The 22,126-nt window shown below is 44.0% G+C and overlaps 1 protein-coding gene across 7 annotated transcripts; it reads right to left on the bottom strand.

Moving 5' to 3' along the window:
- Nucleotides 1–242: 242 nt before the first annotated feature.
- LOC117654233 lies at nucleotides 243–12,728 on the bottom strand. 7 transcript variants are annotated; one of them, XM_034400526.1, is made up of 9 exons: nucleotides 12,593–12,728; nucleotides 11,434–11,572; nucleotides 11,230–11,306; nucleotides 10,359–10,486; nucleotides 6,982–7,136; nucleotides 6,053–6,286; nucleotides 2,887–3,041; nucleotides 2,515–2,724; nucleotides 243–613 (listed from the first exon to the last, which is right to left on the bottom strand). In XM_034400526.1, the coding sequence occupies exons 5-9, from the start codon at nucleotides 7,126–7,128 to the stop codon at nucleotides 247–249; spliced, it is 1,113 nt and encodes a 370-aa protein (XP_034256417.1). In that variant the 5' UTR covers nucleotides 7,129–7,136; nucleotides 10,359–10,486; nucleotides 11,230–11,306; nucleotides 11,434–11,572; nucleotides 12,593–12,728; the 3' UTR covers nucleotides 243–246. The 7 variants fall into 7 exon arrangements, with proteins under 7 accessions (XP_034256417.1, XP_034256419.1, XP_034256416.1 ...); XM_034400528.1 differs by lacking the exon at nucleotides 12,593–12,728 and adding an exon at nucleotides 11,948–12,078 and having other exon boundaries at nucleotides 6,982–7,160; XM_034400525.1 differs by lacking the exon at nucleotides 12,593–12,728 and adding an exon at nucleotides 11,948–12,078.
- Nucleotides 12,729–22,126: the final 9,398 nt, after the last annotated feature.

Genomic DNA, 22,126 nt, shown 5'->3' with positions numbered 1-22,126 from the left:
GCCAAAATTCTAGACGCGTCTTGAGCTCCAGAGTCGCGAAATGGGACCCGAACCGAACGTTTGCGTTTGACTCCACCAATGGATTGCTCTCTGAACGAGGAGTCCATTGGTGGGGGTCACACGCTCGGTTCGAGTCGCATTCAGCGACTGATGGAGCTGAAAACGCGTCTAGAGTTTTGACCGCCTCCTCCGGTCTTCTGGCCCACTGTGCGCCGGTCTTCAGGTCCGCTGTGCTCCTGCAGGGCCTCACCGTGGGACAATGGCTGGGCCGCCCGTCGAGACGGAGACAGACGTGAGGTCGGGTAGGACGCCCAGCATCTCGACCACAGTGTTCTCAACGGACGCCCTGGAGGAAGTGTCGTATTGGACTTTCAGTGTGCTGACGTGGGGAGCTGCTCTGGCGATGGCCAGCATCGCGGCCAGGCAGCGAGTCAAGTAGAAGCCGGTCGAAGTCTCAAACTTGAGGAGGCGCAGTGCCGGCAGCGCGGCGTCGGTCAGGGCCTCCACGTTCCCAGTTGAGACGTCGTCCAGCTGCGAGTGCACGACCCCAGTCAGCTCGCGCAATGACGTCATTCGGCGGATGCCGCTCACAGACCCGATGGGTATGGTGAGCCTGAAAAGGGAAAGTACAAAACATCTAAAGAGCGTAAACAGCCGGTCAGTTCTATAACAATTTTTCAATTTTAGTAAATTAAACAATTTTAGAGAAGTATTACAAGTCTCCCTTGGTACTCGAAACACGTCTTGTTGAGACCCAAATGATTGTAGTAGTATCTATCAACCCTATTACACTGAGATTCCAAACACTAAGAGTATAGCACGTATGGTGCAATGCAGCTGAGATATCGCACCATACGTGCAATGCCACGACAGGGTTGGATGTGAAATGACAGAATAGTTGTGCTTCTTAAGCGCCGTTATCCCTCAAATTACCAAATGTATCTTTGTTGAGAAGAAAATCTTAATATGAGCTTCAAAATTCTTCTAATATATTCAACAATGAATACGTTTCATTGAAAATAAGATGAATGTCCCAGAAAACTAGTATGGACCGGCAAAAACCCCACTTTAGTTGAAAAGCAAAGTAAAACTAGGGGTGTCTCAAGATACCCCAAATAACGGGGTAACTTGAGACAACTTGAGAGGCCCATGACTGGGTCATTCTACAGAAATGTTACAATTTGATGTCCCTGCCCCTTTGTGACGAAACGGTTCGTCCTAGAAAGACGCGGTTTGCGCGGTGAGATGGTGCTTTTTGTGCTTCAAAAGATCCACTATTGGGTTTGAAAGTTTCTGAGGTTTTCAGATGGCTGTGGCCTCCGGAAGGTGCAAAATGTAAACTCCGTGGCTGTCCCGATGCGTAGTTCAGTAAGTTTGCGCCTCTCGTATGTCTAAACGAGACGCAGGACAATCATTCCCGACGGCTCTATTTGCTAAGGCACTTTTATACTTTAACTTAATCCCACTGACTTTAGTAAAAAGTTTGAAGCTTTGTGCCTGCACAGAATTAACTTTTGTCCCGAAGTTTTTACTTCCCTAAAATCCACATGTGCACTGTAACGAGTTTGGCACTACAGGAGACAAACGGGAAGTCACAGCCTCAATCTGAAGACTGCAATGGATTCCGGATGAAAAAACACATCTAGCCACCAAGTTTGAAGGATGTGAGTCCAATGGCTAGCATCTAATTGGTACCCAAATTTCAAAAAGGGGGTCGCGTATTTTTTTTGTATGTAAACTCCGTACCCGATTTGCCACGGATCCCCTGTGCGTCAAACTTTCGAATTGTGGATAAAAACAATGCTTTGGTGGTCCTTTAGTCAGCTGTGTATGCGCGTTCTACTGTTCCAACTCATACGGCTGCAATCCAGGTATTTGCTTCAAAATGTAAACTCCGTAGGCGTCAATTTATGTAAACTCCGTAGACATTTCCCCTATGATTTCAGTGGAGAAAATTTTTTTTCTCGAAAAGTGTGACGCTTGATATCGTTTCGCATTCTGCATGCCGAAACAAGAAAAACAAGCCCAATATGAATGAAATCGGACAACTTTTATTTTTTCACGGTTCTAACTGCGAAATTGTAACATTTCTGTAGAATGACCCGACTCTCATTTTCGGTGACCCCCAAAACATTCATGGGTGCCAAACCGATTGTAGTCATGTGAAATTAAACGTAGTTAGGATTCGGGTTGGAGAAAAAGTTTTGTACGCACACGGTCCACCGACGGTCCACACTCAAAAAAACCTAGCAAAGTATTCACCGGCATTGTATTGCAAACTCTCTTACAAACTATTTTCTTTGGATAGCGAAGTATTTCTTTGCAACTTGCAAAGAAAGTGCTTCGCAACGTTGCAAACTTTTTTCTTCGCAACTTACGAACTATTTCTTTGCAATGCGAAGAAAAAAGTTCGCAAGGGAGTTTGTAATACAATGCCGGAGAATGCTTTGTACTGCAAAGTACTTTTCTTTGCAAGCTTTTCTGAGTGATATGATTAGAAAATGGAGTGCGTACCTGGTGACTTTCACACACTTGGAGAGCGACTGAACCACCGACGGATAGAGGGGAAGGTTTACATCGACTCGGCGCAGCGACTCCGCGGCACCTTCCAGCAAGTCTTGGAGTATTTCGCGATGGTTGAAGGGAACGCGATCCACGCCCTGCAGCACGGAGTAGTTCAGCACGCGCAGCGAAGGGAGGCGACCTTTCAACTGCTGCGAATACCTGGAACAGTCAGTCAACGCTAGCAAAACAAAAGCAAAAAAAAAAACCTATATACGCCTCACGAGGGCGTAAATCCACTGCGATCCATACTTGGTTGAAGGTTTTCAGAGTGTGCAAAATTAACACTATTTCTGACAGGGCAGAAGTTTAGTTCAAACTTACTGTGGCTTCGAGGATGCCGCTAGTGTCAACTCTTCAAGTTGCTCCAAAGTTGATATGGAGTGCAGTACATTTCCATGCAGAGCGGCATGCCCACGGACACTCCAAGATAGTGCTCTGAGGCTCTTCTCATTGCGTTTCAGCAGTTCACACTGGACCTGTCACGAGGCACAAAAGATGACATGAGTGAACAAAACAACGACGCTTGGAAAAGCAGATAACAGGATAACCATTAAGACCAATGGATTGACATTTGTAACGAAGAGCGACTCACAAAAACTCCACACAGAATGTATGAGGACAATTTTGAACGTGTTCACACACAATTTTAAGAAGGTAGACGTTATCGTAAAAAATTGTACTCAGAATCGCACAAATTTCGAGCCAAAAAGGTGCGAAAAGCACGTGAGCGTAGCAAACTACGCTACTACAGTTTAACTGTACTTCGGGCTTCACTCTTCTTGCACTCCAGCAATAGTAAAACATTATTATAACTAAAATAATACATTATTTTTAACCCGAGTCAACGAAAAAAATTCCAATGCTAATCGCATTGCAAGGTGTTCCCATTTTCATAACTGGTATCTGATAATTTAAAATAGAATTCACAGGATTTTAATTATAAATATTTTAAAATAGCCATGTATTGGACCGTGCCAGTGCCAACTGTTAAATAATTATGAGAAAATCCAAAAATTTTGAAGTGCCCATGCGCTTAAAATTCAAACTAACCAATAGAAAAGAGTTCTGGTCAAACCCGATTCAGTTAACGCCATGACCGACTCACTCCATCACGCGACTTACAGTGCATGTTCGTCAAACGAAAGTCACCCGCGTTCCGAGACCACCCCTCCCGAATTTATAAAGTTTGTCAAACCAACCGTCGTGCTGTTTTGACGTCGTGAGTAAAAGCTGTTCTATAGAATTGAGGAACACATGACAAGAGAACCGCAGCCTTTAAAAGCAAACCAATCAATCCAACCTCAGCAACAATGGAAGGGCAGTTTCAATGCGCGACTACACTTGCTTTTTCAGCCTCGCAATTTTCGAAAGGGCGCAGACGCAAACTGCAGATCCTTCCACCAGGGCAGCGCGAGCGCTGTGCCTACACTGTTATTCCTGGGTGTTCAATAACTAAGCGCCTTAAGGCGTTTGCCTCAAAAACCTAGACGCCTTGATGCGCTTAGTTACTCAACGCCTAAGGCGTTTAGTTACTCAACGCCTAAGGCGTTGAATTACAAGACACCTTTGCTTGGCCTGTACCCACCACAACAGCAGTGGGAGTACTAATGCAATACAAGCTGCCTCTTTCCATTGCCTCAAGGCGTCTAACTACTATACGCCTTCCAAGGCGTTTAACTGCTAGACACCTTGGAGGTGTGCAGAGGCTGAACAGCTTGACTGTCTTTGAATACAGCCATGCCATCCCTTGTTTGAACCAAGGTGTTTAGCAGCTACGCACCTTTGAAGGTATCTTACCATTAAACGCCTTGCAAGGTGCGCAGCAGTTAAACACCTTGACACAATGGGCCAGGGCAGCCTGCACTGCTAATGTATGCATGGAGATTTGTCCACATTTTTCCATTTGTTTTAATAATCTACACATACCTGTCAAAAATTAGTTTATGATGCTGAGTTGTCAGTATCCAATTAAGGATGGAGACGGCTGTTGTCAATACGTGTGACCAAACCGCAGAATGTTTTTGTCAACGAATAGCAGTCATCACTTACTATTGTCCTAAAATTAACTTGAGTCTTATTGTTGGTTGCAAAGTAAATTAACACAAAGGCGGCAATATAAATTTGGCCTTGAAGGAAATAAGCACAAATATAAGTCCTTTTCTCCATTGTGAAGAATCCACAATGGACCAGGCGCTGGTGAGGTTGGGCTGCCCCAGTAGATGGAGACATTTTCAGAGTTTAGAGGCGTGTCAACATATGTGACGCAATGTCACATCCCCTTCGTTCGATTCGATTCATGATTTCACTGCCACGAAGCGCTCAAATTCGTGTGCAACAGTCTAAAAACGAAATAAACCGAGCCAAGAAGCACACACGAACTCGCACGTAAACATTTGCGACGCAACAAAACAAAATGCTGCCAACCTATGAAATGAAAAGACAAGAACGAAAAAAAAAAAACAGACGTTCTTTTCATTTCATAGGTTGGCAGCATTTTGTTTGTTGCGTCGCAAATGTTTACGTGCGAGTTCGTGTGTGCTTCTTGGCTCGGTTTATTTCGTTTTTAGACTGTTGCACACGAATTTGAGCGCTTCGTGGCAGTGAAATCATGAATCGAATCGAACGAAGGGGATGTGACAGTGCGTCACATATGTTGACACGCCTCTAAACTCTGAAAATGTCTCCATCTACTGGGGCAGCCCAACCTCACCAGCGCCTGGTCCATTGTGGATTCTTCACAATGGAGAAAAGGACTTATATTTGTGCTTATTTCCTTCAAGGCCAAATTTATATTGCCGCCTTTGTGTTAATTTACTTTGCAACCAACAATAAGACTCAAGTTAATTTTAGGACAATAGTAAGTGATGACTGCTATTCATTGACAAAAACATTCTGCGGTTTGGTCACACGTATTGACAACAGCCGTCTCCATCCTTAATTGGATACTGACAACTCAGCATCATAAACTAATTTTTGACAGGTATGTGTAGATTATTAAAACAAATGGAAAAATGTGGACAAATCTCCATGCATACATTAGCAGTGCAGGCTGCCCTGGCCCATTGTGTCAAGGTGTTTAACTGCTGCGCACCTTGCAAGGCGTTTAATGGTAAGATACCTTCAAAGGTGCGTAGCTGCTAAACACCTTGGTTCAAACAAGGGATGGCATGGCTGTATTCAAAGACAGTCAAGCTGTTCAGCCTCTGCACACCTCCAAGGTGTCTAGCAGTTAAACGCCTTGGAAGGCGTATAGTAGTTAGACGCCTTGAGGCAATGGAAAGAGGCAGCTTGTATTGCATTAGTACTCCCACTGCTGTTGTGGTGGGTACAGGCCAAGCAAAGGTGTCTTGTAATTCAACGCCTTAGGCGTTGAGTAACTAAACGCCTTAGGCGTTGAGTAACTAAGCGCATCAAGGCGTCTAGGTTTTTGAGGCAAACGCCTTAAGGCGCTTAGTTATTGAACACCCAGGAATAACAGTGTACTCACCGTCCTTAACTCGGGATTCATGGCATACGCGTCACCGCAGACGATCCTCTGAATGGTGGCGTGGCACCGCGTCAGAACTTCCTCCAGAGGGACGAAGTCTTCCAGCGTCAAGATTGAACTCAACGCCGCATTAGCCAACACTTGAATTCTCAGCTCCCGCAAGGCAAGAGCGTGAACGGCGACGCGCGCTTCGTTCCGGGGCACATAGTAATCACGGTCCTTTGAAGTGCATATCTGAAGGGCGAAGGGAGAAAAAATACTGACTGAACATTCCCACTTCAAATCCAATGGTCTGACTTCTCGCCACTCCAGAGGCGTGACATCAAGCCTCACCACGTTTTGGTCAGACGTGGAAAGTCTCGCCAAAATTTGGCCATACAAAAAAGTTGTGCCACAAAACGCGCCGCAAACGACGGGCGCATTACGGCCTTTAGGGGGTGGTCGAACACAAAAGTCTCATGAAATTTAGACCGCAAAAGGGGTCAAGTTGAGTCACATCCATTTTTCATGTAGATTTTCGCCTTAGAGTTAGGAATTGGGTCAAACAATTTGGTGTAATGACGCAATCCATACTGATGCACAATAATATGATAAAAACTCAATTTGAAGATAAGTCGAGTTATTCCCTTCTTCCGCTTCCTGGATCAAATATCGTCCCCAATATATGAATTCAATTAGTCATAGTTTGCGTATGTGCATGTATGGCAAAAGTTACGGACAATAAGAGTACATCAACATTTAGTGTGTGCATGACAGTGCACAGTTTCATACTTAGCTACGCTCGAATCCGGGCATATCAAAACGTATGATCAATTCCTTGCACATCTAGTACGTAGCAACTACATATTACAGACATAGCTACAATGTAAACTTACTGTAAAGATCGAAGTTGAAATGACTCTGTTTCACCAGTGTAGGTCACTACTCACCGTGGCACAAACACTGGCCCACGCCCGTGGGTCCTTCGCCAGGCTGTTCCATCTGGAGCACACGAGACTAACGCAGTCCAGCAACGTCCGGCCGTCGTCAATAAAGCGGAAAATATTAAGTAAGATTTCAGTCGGCGCGTGCTCCATAGCTGAACCTGGATCAAACAAATCAATATCGACTGTGGAGGCGTCAGCAGTCTGCACCCAGTCACTTCTCGATACAAACTCTACAAATCGAAGAGAGTGCATTGTATGTGCTCTAACTGGAGCATGCCTGCAAGCACGCTCTAACTCTAGCTAGCGCATGCCTGCCAAGCATGCACTTACTAGTGCATACATGCCATGTACACGCTTCCTGATGCAGGCAACTCCCTTTCCCTAATGCACTGGATGCATGCTTCAGTTAGCGTGTACATGGCATGTATGCACTAGTAAGTGCATGCTGGGCAGGCATGCGCTAGCTAGAGCGTGCCTACAGGCATGTTCTAGTTAGAGCATACAATGTACGCTCTTCGATTTGTAGAGAAGACATCGGGTATGATACCCAAAACGAAACAATGCCAGGCCAGGGCCGTTACGACAACAATGGGCACAAATGACTAAGACTCAACAACTGTAGCAGCTAGAACCACACAGTAAATGTCTTACGGTGAAAGGCTGCACCAACATAATATGGTGGAGATTTTCTCCATAATACCAACGAAATTCGTGAAAATCTCCATAAGGTACAGTGAATTCTCAATGGTATGTTACGAAGTCAGCTGCACCACCATAATATGGAACATTTTCACCATAATATGGAGAATCTTCACTGTAGAACATTTAGAGTGCAAGCGAAAAATTTTTTGGTGATCAAGGCCATATTGGAGTTTGGTTTCCATATGAACGAAGACCAAATTTAGCTCAACAAAACTAGGAAGCGGAATTTTGACAAGGTTCATTTGGGGACAAAGTCGAGGGTTGAATCACTCAGCGTTCTGGTTACGTTAGCGGTTCTCCCCAAATAGCTCGGTGGTTAAGCACCAAAAATGTGCAAAACATGTTCGGAGCGATCTGATTTCGGAAATCGGTAGATTTTAATCTCCTCTTTTAGATAAGCCTTGGAGCCAAACCCGGAAACCGCGGGAACCATCCGAAAAAGCGGGTTGCATATTTGCCAGGGGTACCGTCGTTTTTACAGTTAAAATCGGGTACAAATCAAAAACTAGGCGACGCATCATCGCGGTTGAAACGGCGGAGCGTCGGAAAGACTTGGAAGAGTAGGTTGGCGTTGTTCTCATCTTCCTGGCAGCAAAACTGCGACCTACAGAGTCTATAAACTGATTGGACACTGACGTTCAAAATCAGAAATCCGCAATTTGCACGAAATTTTTCAGGTCGATTGTATGAGTTATTGCGCACCAATAGATGCGCCCTTCTGTCAGCTATCACGAGAGCTCTTAAAAAATGGGGGTCGTCGCTGTGGATTTCGAACGGCAGCGCTTTGAACGCCGCCAGGCGGAGAGCGCGCGGGCTCCGCCGGGCGGTACTGCGGGCTGCCTACCCGGCCTCTCCGTAAGGCGCCATGTTAACTTAGCACCTTTTTAACTTTTTTCCCAAGGAATAAAAACAATGCCTCTGCGGGTCAAAAGCTTTCTTTTGGCCTCAACTAAAATAGGGACGAGTGTCATTGTGTTCGAAGGATTTGCACACCCATTTCACTTAGACTGGCCGCTGCGTCCGGTGGCAAGTGTAAGTGAAATGAATGTGCAAATCCTTCGAACACAATGACACTCGTCCCTATTTTAGTTGAGGCCAAAAGAAAGCTTTTGACCCGCAGAGGCATTGTTTTTATTCCTTGGGAAAAAAGTTAAAAAGGTGCAAAGTTAACATGGCGCCTTACACTGGTAGCCAACGAATGTGACATCACATTCGTTTGAACGTGAAAACGGCGATGTCAGTTTGAACGTGACAAACAGAGAAAATTCATACTCAAACGAATGTGACACGCCGCACCGCTTTGTCACATTACTTCGGGTGTGACACGAAATCAGCAGGCAAACTGTCACATTAAAACGAATGTGACACATGGTACCCATTGACATACATCGTGTCACATCCAAACGAATGTGACACCCATATGCTGTCACGTTCGTTTGAATGTGACATGCCCTAATTGTCACATTCAAACGAAGGTGACACGCCCCGGACACGCCATCAGTGTCAGGTTATGGCGTGTCACGTTCAATTGAATGTGACAATTCAATGTCAATGAGTACCATGTGTCACATTCGTTTTAATGTGACAGTTTGCCTGCTGATTTCGTGTCACACCCGAAGTAATGTGACAAAGCGGTGCGGCGTGTCACATTCGTTTGAGTACGAATTTTCTCTGTCACGTTCAATCTGACATCGTAGTTTTCACGTTCAAACGAATGTGATGTCACATTCGTTGGCTACCAGTGTACGGAGAGGCCGGGTAGGCAGCCCGCAGTACCGCCCGGCGGAGCCCGCGCGCTCTCCGCCTGGCGGCGTTCAAAGCGCTGCCGTTCGAAATCCACAGCAACGACCCCCATTTTTTAAGAGCTCACGTGATAGCTGACAGAAGGGCGCATCTATTGGTGCGCAATAACTCATACAATCGACCTGAAAAATTTCGTGCAAATTGCGGATTTCTGATTTTGAACGTCAGTGTCCAATCAGTTTATAGACTCTGTAGGTCGCAGTTTTGCTGCCAGGAAGATGAGAACAACGCCAACCTACTCTTCCAAGTCTTTCCGACGCTCCGCCGTTTCAACCGCGATGATGCGTCGCCTAGTTTTTGATTTATAACCGATTTTAACTGTAAAAGCGGCCGTACCCCTGGCAAATATGCAACCCGCTTTTTCGGATGGTTCCCGCGGTTTCCGGGTTTGGCTCCAAGGCTTATCTGAAAGAGGAGGTTAAAATCTACCGATTTCCGAAATCAGATCGTTCCGAACATGTTGTGCACATTTCGAATTTTTTGTGGCGCTTAACCACCGAGCTAAAAAGGGCATTAAGGACTCTACGGATGAGGTCTGCGCCGCGTAAATTTCTCATAAAATCTGCCATTTTGACTTTCGTTTGTAATCTTCTTCCCGGCTAGACCTTTGAAATACCCTATCGGTCCTGGGAAAACCCTGTCTGAGACTTGCTTCGCCAAGATGTGAACCGGCAATAGGGTGCTCCAATGAATATCGAAACGGAAGAAGAAAAACAAACAAACAAACAAAAGTAAGCCCTACAAACAGCTTCTGCGCATGCTCACCGGAGATTCATTGGAGTACCCTGCGCTCTGATACCTGTCTTCGAATACACACTCATAACCAAAGAGGACTAGATGTTGACCCCACGTTATCAGTGCAGCGCTTCCCTTACCTGCCGAGCACGCAGAGAGAAATCACAGAGCGGAGAGCTAACGTATCGGCGATGAACAGAGAACTGCCTCGGCACCAAGCGTCTGCGTCGAAGTAGCCCAGGGGGGACGGCGGCTACACACGGTCGCACTGAAAATAGAAAGATCAGACTTTTGACCCCTGTAACGGTCTTACTGAAATATACGACCAAAAAAGGGTCATACGAAATGTAAGACCGAAAAAAGGTCACACTTCGATGTATGACCGAAAGATGGTCATACTTTATAGTGTATCACAGGTAGAGGCTGATATATCCCCAAGCTAAAGAATAGCCAGTCTCGCTGATGAGTGACCTTTATATGGTCATACATTTAAGTATGATCCTTTTTCAGTCATACTTTTTGTATCACCGAAAATCGGTCAAATGTATCACCCTTCGAATTTCAGTGGTACCCGAATGAACCTTAAATCTACATATAGTACCTTGCACTTGCACGGTACTTTCAGAAAAGCTGTGACCATATTACTCAATGGCGTGTCTTGACCCTGCAAGTTTTGACGATAGTACGATGGTGATGTGGCAAGATGTCACGTTCTTGTCACAGTTTTGGCCCAACGGCCACAAATAAGACACACTGCTCAAAGGGATGAAACATTTTGGCACATTTGTTCCAAAAGACTACTTCACTGGACCCACGTCGATCCCTCGAGAAAACAAATGCACCGGAAGTCCGGTTGCGTCGGCCAATCAGAAGCCTCCTTTCTTCAAGGATAGGCGCTACCACTGGTGAAAGGAGGCTTCTGATTGGCCGACGCGACCCGACTTCCGGCGCATATCTTTTTTCGAGGGATCGACGTAGAGCCAGCGATATAGACTATGCGATGTCACGTACCTGGACTGGGAATGATGGAAAGCTGCGATGCATGGGATATCGGAAGCCTTGTGCGGAAACACCACCTACACGTAGAGCTGGAACGGAAGTAACGTGGTTTCAAAGCAGGAAATCGAAGTTTTAGATCTTTGCAAGCGGCAAGATGGTAGGAACCACAGCACACTGCTCTTAGAGGTGGCAACCGTGTGGGCCGAGGTGACTCACCAACTCTGAGCGTGTTACGCCACGACGTCGTTGCCTGGTCTGAGCATTGGCCAAATTTCAGACGCAGTTCGACTCTTCGTTCATGATTGCAACGACTCCAGGCTTGAAGACCCCCGGGAGAAAGGATTTGTGATTTTACCTTCACAGATAAAGTGTAGTTTATCTGCAGTTCAATAGGGTACTTTCGTAGATCCTAAACCGGAAGCAAGCAGGCCAGCAGACGCCAAATTGGCCGGAAACTAACCTCTCTTCGGATCTAAAACTATAACCGAGCTGTACAAATATTGATCGCGTAACACATACGCACTGCAAACAAGTATCAAACGACGGTTTATGTTCAAGTGTGGCCGATACGTTTTACTAACGTCTCTTTCCCATGTCAAGTTTCGATCTACTTCCGCCAACATGGCGTCTGTGAGCTTCCGGTTCAGGGATCTACGAAAGTACCCTTTTGTGCTCAAAGTACCAGTTATTTCGTAAAAGTTTAGTTTTAGGGCTTTTAAGTAAGAATAACCTGTAGTTTTGCAACTGCATTTTGAAGACTACAGTTTGACCTGTAGTTTCACTCAACTGGGCCTACTTTGACGGGACTTTCGCAGGCAGCATCGCAATGCCCGTCATGACAAGGCATGGTCTGGCGTACACCTACCGTCAACGGGGGTAACTTGGGACACTTTTTCACGTTTCTTGAACGCCAGAGGCAAGAATCTCAACCCAGACCATTGGATCCTAACTATGCTAAAGTTTGACCTTTTACCCATGATTTCATGCTTGTCTGGTTCATTTGCCCCGATTATATCGTTTGTCAGCGGACTCGAAAGAGTGTCCCAAGTTACCCTATGACCGGGGGTAACTTGGGACAGTAGGTTATTAGCTACATTCCCATCCATCTATTAATGTTAATGGATGTAATAAATTTAAGCCACAACACGTAGACCGAGAATTCGGGCTTAAGAACTATTGTAGGACCGATATTGGACTATATGTAGGGTTCTATGGGGTTTTCGCCCCCCCCCCCATAGCCCCTAGATAGCCGCCTGAAAGGTAGGCAAAAAGTGCTGCTTTGCCCTCCCCCCCTCTTGCAGGTCGCCTCTGGATCCGCCACAGTAAGAATACGGCCGTGACTCAGGCGAAGACTACGGGTAAATATTAAACGTACTGCACGAATTGAAATTTGGAAGTCTTCGGTTTTCGGTTAATTGCCCTCGTGTCCTAGGCCGCAAGATAAAGTTTGAAAATAGACAAAATTCGTCTCAACTTAATCATTTCACCAGTCGCTTAAATGCGTAAACTGGTCCCAATTCTGTTCATGCACCCGAGGAAACAGGAGACGCTTTCGCTCGTCGCCGAGTGAAGAACAAACGTGCTCGCTCAAAAAGCCAGGAACCAGTAGGAACGTGCCTACTGGTTCCTTGCTCTTTGATTACATTTTTGCTTCACTCGGCGACGAGCGAAAGCGTGTATCGATGCGGAAACCTGTGAGCCGACGACTGCTTTTACGGTCTGTGACGTCATATTGCGCAGTTGCCTGGAGTCACCGATATTAAGCCAAATCAAAAAAAAAATGGTGACAAATACGTTACTACACTGTTAAAAAAAGTGCTGTAAATTAACAGCACTTATGCTGTTAAGTTTGATAGCAGCACGACTTGTTTTATTACAAGCATGTTGTAGCCCTCAGTGCTGTTTTCTGACAGTTCGATTGTAATAAAACAATACTTCTTTGGAGTCTTGGACGATGTCTTCCCAACATTTGTGTTGATTTCATCGTGCTGTTATTAAACAAGACACTTGTAACCTGACAACAAAATATGTTTTAAGATTGCAAAAGGCTGTTTCTAAACATGAAACCTGTTCAACGACAACACAACTATTTTGAATGACGATTACATTGTTGTTACTTGACAAGGAAATTGTTATGAAACGAAAGTGCTGTTTCTGGATGGGTTTCCCGTTCAGACACAAAACAATACTGTTGTTTTATAACAGCATTACTGTAGGTGATTGTGTTGTAATATTACAGTGGATTTTTAACGGTGTAGTTTCACGCGGAATGAAAGAAATCGTCAAGCCGACTATGCTGCGATCAATGGACCTCACGTCATACGCCCGTCGTCCACTCAAATCCGGCCAGTGATGCCGATATTATGGAGCATTTTGGACGAGTTGTTAGTTTGTTTTCGTATTATATTTTCTGGCTCATATTACATTCCTTATCGACCTGTTGACCATATCCAGGGAAAGAGGTTTTTAATCACTGCGAGAAAAAGTACTGAAAATAATAGGAACAAGCTTGGTCAATAATTTGCCTAGACCGTCCGTGCTACCAAGTACGAAACTTTCCGTACCCTTTTACGTTTGCCATCACGGAACAATTGATCCATGAAGCGGACGAAGGGAATAACTCAATTTTCATCATTTTTCAGGAGACAAAAAAAAAAACTGTTTGCAGGGAATCCAATCAGATGAAGGATGCAATAGGTCAGAAAACCAACTGAAAATTTTCAAAAGTTTAGCATTTGTCTGTAGATGGTTTCTGTGATTTAAATCGTTCCGTTGGAATGGAAAACGGAACCATGTTTTCTTAGTTCTCCCAAACGAGGGGGAAATTTTGTAGTCAATGCAAGTGGAGCTGAGGGTGTATGTCAGTAGTATGTTTTTGCAGTTACCTCTTTTTACCAATTGGTGATGGGGAGTTAAGTTGAGATGATTCTTTTTGTACTTTTTATGCTTCCGTACTGCTCTTCCGTTCATTTTCCGCATTAAATTACGGATCGCTTTACAGTCATACTGCTTGATCCGATGAACAACTTGGTTCCTCCATCATGTCTCGAGGGGGCGCCTGCGAACTTCAGATGCGCGCCCGTCAAGCTCCTGTGTGTTGCGGGCTGGCCTACCCAACGTCCGCAGGCGCCATGTCCTCGGCAGACCAGCTCCGTGGCAGACAACTTACTTGATGACAGCCATTTAATTATCAGATGTACTGTCAGGCTTGCCTCTCCTCTCATTCCACGAGCGTGAGGTGACGTTGCAACGTTAAGCGTGACAAAAGGTCACGCTCCTTTGAGCATTGTGTCCTCGTATGAGCGTTGACTAGATGAGTTACGGCTGAAATCACTTCCAAACGAGCGTAATGCAATGCAACGCACACAGTGACGTTTTGTCACCCTTGTTTCAACGTGACATGCTAGACGGGGCTACTATATGCTGCGAAAATTAGTCCAAGGCCGTGGTTAAAAGCCACATTGGCACTTTTGTCACCAGGTCAAAATTAAGGCCTTAATTGGCAATTTTCAAAAAAGTGACCCACAATGAATTTTTTACCTTATTCAGGTGGTTGGAAACTGTTGCAAAGGAAAATTTGAAATGAAACTTATCCGTCTTAAACTTATTCTTCTTTCTTGCGGGTGGATTTTAATTCATGTGGCGGGAAAATCGAGGTAAATGCATAAAACACCTGAGGTTATAATTCTTTAATTGTTACTCTAAAGTGCATGCATGCCTGAAAAACGAATGACTACACCTCAAACTCAACAGTAATAACCTTCCTCTCTTTGTTGCAGATGAAGGGACGCTGAACATTGACGCAAAAATCGGTCTTCCAAAGTAGAATGTCAGTGTAAGTACACATGCAGTGGCTTGCTTCACGGTGTTCCTCATCGTAGCGTACTGGCGGCCAAACTTGGAAGTTGTCGTACGTCACTGGTTTGCCCGTCTGCGTCCACGTGAACACACCCATGTCGGCGTGGTCCGATCCTCCGATCCAGAAAGACAAGCCGCTCAGACCTGCAAAAAAAAACGGCGGGAAATTGCCACCTGTGAATTCACCAGATGGTGGCGAAAAGTTACGGAGAAACCAGTTAACAACTTAAGATAATAAATTCTCCCTGCCCAGAGCCCAACATTTTCAGTACAGTAGTCTTCTTGTCGATCCCCTCTGTACGCGTCATAGTTTCTCCGTACCTCACTGGTCTCCCAACGAACATGGGGAAAGAAAACTGTCTGTCGTACGGAGAGTATTGTTACGAGGCTACGGGAAAATGTTGGGGTACGGACAAAAAGGCAAAAGAATTAACTGTTTCTCCATAGTTTTTTTGATACAGTGCACTCCTATAATTTTTTCGGGTTTTAAAATTTTAAAGAAATGTAGAAAAATTTTGACCAAGTTATCCTCGGGGCAAAACCAAATTAGGGTTCATACATTTGACCCAAATTCATTGTAACTCATAGAAAGACGGCATACGCAGACTTAACGTCTTGGTCTGTGGAATTTATCGAATTTCAAACTCGCATGAAAATTAGCGCTGACCTATTTACTGGAATACACGGAACTTAACCAAACATTTCAAACCAATTCAACCAATTCCATTTCAAACCATTTCAATTTTTTGAACTTCTCTGACAATTCAACCTGTTTCCCCTTGAAATTTTATAGATTTATCACTAATTTTAATATCTGAAACGTGTCGATCTTTTAAAGGACCTTTAAAAGCTCACTCAGGTCGTTGGCTGTTTGTCACGGTCCACGGTGCACGGGTAAAACTAAAGCGGTAAAATTACCCTCTGTTCAAGCGTAATCAGTTAACGCTTAAAACCCAAAGCGTAACAGGACCTCCTCGGTTTCCCCCCTAACTGGAAGAAAGGGGGAATTTCCAGAGATGCTTCGTTTAAGGGTAACGTCTTCAAGCGTTTTTACTGCACATCATAAAAGGGGCCCTCTTTTAAAAGTCCGGGCGCCAACTTTCTACGAAATAAAAATTACTCCCCAAAAAGGGCTTGTTACACTAGGGGTACGCGCCGTTTAGTCTGGGCGCGTAGTGTGGCTGAGCGATGCGAATTGACAAGGTTTGTGCACTTTGGACTTTGCTTGAGAAGAAAATGTGCATCTTAAGGACTCATATTGAGTGAACTTTAGACCAGGGGTACAAATGGAAGTGATTTTCGTTATCAGAACACCAAAAACTGCTGGGATCAATGCCAAACTCGATTTAAAAATTTTGGCCCAAAAATTTGGTTAAAATTCGGTTAAATGTGAGTCTGGGAAAAGTTTGAAGGTCTTTTTTGAGTTCAGCACACCAAAAACTGCAGGAAACAATATAAAACTCGACTTGAAAATTTTGGTCCAAAATGACCTAATTTGGGATGAAAATATAAGTCTGGAGTCGAAAGAGAGTGATTTTCGTTATCAGCACCCCAAAAAACTGCTGGGATCAATGTCAAACTCGATTTAAAAATTTTGGCCCAAAAAATTGGTAAAAATTGGGGTAAGTGTGAGTCGGGGAAAAATTTTGGAAGTCATTTTTGAGTTCAGCACACCAAAAACTGCAGGAAACAATATAAGACTCGACTTGAAAATTTTGGTCCAAAATGACCTCTTTTCGGATGAAAATATAAGTCTGATGTCAAAATGGAAGTGATTTTTGCTATCAGCACTCAAAAAACTGCAAGAATCAATGTGCAATTAAATTTTAAAAAAATTTGCCCCAAAATGGGTTTAAAATTTTTGGGTCGGGGGAAATATTTAGAAGTCAATATTGAAGTCAGCGCACTGAAAACTGCAGGGAAACGCATGACTCTCAAATTAGAAAGTTTCGCCCCAAATTGCGTAGCTCTAGGTGAAAGTGTAGGTTTGGGATTGAAATAAATGTAGCTTTTGTGTAGTACACTGAAATCTACAAACAACTATCTAGACTCAATTCTGTACATTCCTACACTGTCTTCATGAAGCACCCCCTGTCATCACCAATTCCCTGATGCCACACCAATGTGAATCCCTCAGTCGAGTAACATTCAATTGCCAGCATTGAATCGCTTAATTGGTTACTCGTATGATTGGGGCACTATTCGATATCTCTTTTTTCTTAACTAATGAAATTTTCAATTTTTTAATAATATCTATGAAAAATTTTGTCATTCTTTCATTGTGAACCAGTGAAAAAAACAATATTGTTGGCATACGTTATCACAGTTAATATTAAGAGAGTCAGTTTAGGGTAGGCTGATCTGAACCAGTTAACGGGGACCCAAATTTTTGTCAAATCCAGTGATTCGTCATATAGAGTCCAATGCCAAGGCTACCCAAGGCTTAATGAACCCACACAATTTATCTTACTCAGGTATGCAATACTGAGTAGTACCAGTTATATTAACTTCAGTGAAGTGAAAGGAATCGTCTCATTAAATCCATTCACTAATTCACTCACCCCTCAAAACCTGAGTCGTCTCTTTGAACCCAATATCAATTCAAACTCTATTAGGATTAAATATACACAACCATACATTGATTCATTAATAAACACATGGTTTGTAATTTTGCACTCTTGTCAGCTTGCAGCATTGCAATAGAATGTATTTCTCGAGTCCAAACTAAGTATGCCTGCTAATTTCAACACAAGTTATTTATGCATTTCCCTGATTTCCTCTACTTGAAAATTTTAAAAAAAAGGATGACACTATAGAAAAAGAAACAAGTAGATGCCCACAATACAAAAGGTCAAAATAAAAAAATTCTTTTTACATGCTCTGTCAAAATGCACGGGCCTGAAGAAGATTCCCTTCGAAAGGGGGAGGGGGGGGAGGGGAAAAGAAACACGTAAAACATTTTCACTGCCATTCTCCATATTTCGCTGTGTTGATACTCTAAAAGGGGTTTTTAAACATTCTAGGAAAGTGGAAAAAAATGGCCGATCTCATTTCCAAACCCTTCTGCTCGTTATTTTGTTTTTTTTGCTTTTTCTTCTGTCCCGTATTTTAGAGCCGCGGCCGCAGGGATGAGAAAATTTGTGGGGCTGAGTGCTGCCAAACCCAACCATGCTAATAACCCGATTCAAAAATAGGGTTTTAATATTTCAAACGATACTAAACAACGATTTGAAACAAAAATGTGTTGGGGGGTACTAAAGGGGACGTTTAAAAACGAAATCTTGAAACTATAGCCACGTAGTTGCTGAGAATCGTTGGGGGAGTACAAACAAGCACAGACAGACGCACGACCAGTCACTTTTCAGCGCGCCCCAAAAACCCGGGAAGGGCTTCGCTATCGCTCAGCCAAAAGTTTTGAGAGATACAGAGATTCACTGATTTGCAGTCAAGATATTCGTGAAAAACCTTTGAGGTCCCCCTGCATTAGAAAAGTTCTAAATTGCCCTGACAGTTCGGATTGTCTTGGATCTAATCTAACAATTTGGTTTTTTATCAGGACGCGTCACACTGTATCGACATTTTTGTGTTGTATATACAACTTTCAAAGTAATCTCTCTCTCTCTCTCTCTCTCTCTCTCTCTCTCTCTCTCTCTCTCTCTCTCTCTCTCAGGCTGCATTGACTCACCGTTTTCTCGGACGTACTTGGCCAGTAGGTCGTTCTTTCTTGAATCTCGATGGATGCGGAAGCATCCCTTTCGAAATGCACTCTGCGACGGCTTTGTACCAGCCCAGCTGTCAAAAAAGGAAGTTTCTTATGTTACATGCTCGCCGCATCTACTCAGCGCAGGAAACCCTGCCACTGTGACTGTTTGGTTTGCCTGATAGACTCGTTCAGGGGATGGCAACGACGCGGAGAGCGCGTCGAGGGGGTTAACACTTCAAGAGATCGTGCATGTACTACTCGGTATTACGCTCTATTACGGGGATATGACACGTGTACACACTTAAAACTCTACAAAGAACTGTTCTTTGTAATACGAAGGAAAAAGGCGGCTTCGCAGCCTGCGAAGGAAATTTTTTGTAATACGAACAAATTTTTTTCGTAATACAAAAGGGAAAAAATTTTTAAAATACGAAGAATTTTTTGCAGCCTGCGAAAAGGGTTTTTCCTTTGTATTACAAAAAAAATCGTTCGTATTTCAAACGATTTCCTTCGCAGGCTGCGAAGCCGCCGTTTTTTTGTATTACAAAGGCAGTTCTTTGTAGAATTTATCTGTGTATTACGGCATTGAAATTCCAAAACTTGTCACATTTGACCCAAAAAATATTACGTTTACGTGTATTTCGCGTAATACAAGATTTTTGGGAACACAATTGTTCGGAGCGCGTGAACCCAAAGCTCTCTACGTCGTCTGCAGGGGTCCCGGTTGTGTAAACTAAGCATTTGTTTGACAAACGTTTTGCACATATCGAAAGCAAATTAAATTTAGGGTAACTTGGACTCATTACACGCTGAAGTGTCAGACGAACTTTTCGCACAATTTTTGTACGAAAACCGCACACATTTCCCCACTTCTGTGCAAAATCGCGTACAAATTTGTACGATCGGGTGCACAAAAAGCTGGAACGCCTCGTACCAAATTTGTACAAAATCATTAAGTGTGCTTGACGAAATTTGAAATTAACTTAAAATATGGGAGGCAATGTCAACACAACACTCTTATTCCACGGATGTGACGTCACGTTGAAACGAACGTGACAAAATGTCACGTTCGTTTGAGCATTGTGTCACATTCGTTTCAATGTGAACAAGTCGGATTTTGGCCGATTCACACCCAAACGAATGTGACACACACTGTAAAAAATTAGTTCGTAAATTTACAAACATTTTATGGGTAATTTCGTTGCACAAATTATCTGTAAATTTACAACGTTTTATTGTTTCTTAACTATTTATGAATGATTCTTCACGCAGTAGTTTGTAAAATCACAAACTTTTTACACGCTCCAAATTACGTGGACCGCTTTTGTTCTACCTTGCCACGCTGATTAAATGGAGATTAACTTATTTCAGCGTTTTTGTTTTGTTTTATGAAACATCTTGTAAAATGATGAAGGCATCTCCATATCTCGTAATCTTACAAGCGATTTGTGCAACGGAATTACCCAAGCATTTGTTGTAATTTTAGGAAACTTTTCATATTTTTTTGACATTGCTGTAGTATTATAGTCACGTTTGAGATGTATTTCGTTCCTACCATTTCACAAGGCGGTGTTCACAAACAAATTTCATAAAATTAAGAAGATTTCTGTGATGAATAATTCATAAAACGGCCTCTACGAATAAATTTCATAAAATAACAAAATGTTATTGTTACTTTACGGGGAAATTTTGTTAAAAAAAATTCGAAAATTCACAAAAATTTTTTACAGTGCACCAGGTTACTACCTTCGCTGCGCACCCATAACTAAACTCTTTGTTCCTATTACGAAGAAAAAGCTCAATAGGATATTGGGAGTGCAGTTGACCTGGTCAACTAGGCACACATTTGGTTTTTCTAGGGGGGCCACCCTACCGTGTTCGCCGTAACCATTCGAAAGTCTTGTTCCCAACGACAAGCGTATCCACCGGGATGGGTCCTCGACCTCGAAAAAAAAAAACAGTCGAATTACACTTTGAGACAGCAGCATTTGGGTTTTTTCTGTTTTCTTTGACGCATGTTGGCATTTACTCACTGGGCGTTTTCAGCTTCGCTGCGTCGCCGCTGACCGGGGTGGCCTGCAGGTTGAGGCCCCCCCCTTTCTCGGTGGTCTTTTCACGTGTCTCTTTCTCCTTGACAGCAGCATGGGGTTCGCGGCCTGGAATAGATCCGTCGAATCAAGGAGCTTATAGAAAAAAAAATACCCGAAAAGAATTTTTTTTATTTCGGCCTCGGAAAAGTAGGAAGGATTCGTCCGCAGAGAAGGCAAAAAGCCGACCGGGATCAAATTGGGTTTGGTCAATACCTCACCCAAATTAGGGTGAGAGTCAATTTACCTCCCAAATTTGGATGATTAAAGGCGTAGCTACTTATACAGCAATGAAAAAGGTCTAACCATCCAAAACATTAGTCCCGATTTTGACTCCTTCATTCTGAGTGCATAGGCCCTACATTTCTGTATGACCTTTTTTTTGGGGGTACATTTTGTTGGCAGACGTCTCGACCTTTTCGCACTTAATGTTTTTGTACAAATTTTCTACGAAACATCACAGTTTTTTAGTGCACACGTACTTTTCGTACAAATTTGTACGTGATTTTGCTCAAATATAGGGAAATACGTGCAGTGTTTCGTACAAAAATTGTACGAAAAGTTCCCGTGCACAAAAAAGCTTGTGATGTCTCGTACAAAAATTTTACATAACATTTAGTGTATGAATTTCAGTGTGGTCCGATAAAACAGCACAGGGGACCCGGGCCTAGGACGTCGTCGGGCAAGTAATTATTTTCACCGAAGCTTTTTAAGGTTTTAGGAGTGTGGTCTTACTCACCGGTGCTTCCGTGGCACCGTCTCCGCTCACCGCGGCGGCCAGCAGCAGGGCGAGCAGTAGGAGCGACCTCATGTCGGGGCGGCGGCACTGGAATGACGCTGGGCCTCGACCGTCCCTGTCTCCCCCCGCTCTGGGGCTGGCCTGGCCACTCGCCCTGTTTGCGAGAGATCGCATCTTGCGGTTCGGTTTGCCGGGCCGCCACGACACTGCAACACCGTGGCCGTGCCGGCTGACCGAACCGAGATAAGTGTGGACCAGCGGGCTGCTTCCGCCCAGCTGCCCAAACCCTCTGGAGGTGAACTCGTCTAATGACCAACAGCCCTCCTGTCGGGCCACATTGCACAGTGGGCTAGAAGACCAGCCAGACAGCCAAAACCCTGACGCGTTTTTTTTAGCTCCGGCGCGCATAACAGGACTCGAGGGGTGCCCACCAATGGATTCCTCGTGCGTGTGGGGGGTCACTTCGCCAGTCAGTGCAAACCCCTGACTCCAGTCACTGCCTTGTCTCTGTCTAGTCACCCT

This window comes from Thrips palmi, unplaced genomic scaffold, assembly GCF_012932325.1.
Source record: "Thrips palmi isolate BJ-2018 unplaced genomic scaffold, TpBJ-2018v1 HiC_scaffold_10, whole genome shotgun sequence".
NCBI classification, from domain to species: domain Eukaryota; kingdom Metazoa; phylum Arthropoda; class Insecta; order Thysanoptera; family Thripidae; genus Thrips; species Thrips palmi.
The sequence above is the reverse complement of the archived record's forward strand: the minus strand, read 5'-3'. Positions and strand labels throughout refer to the sequence as shown.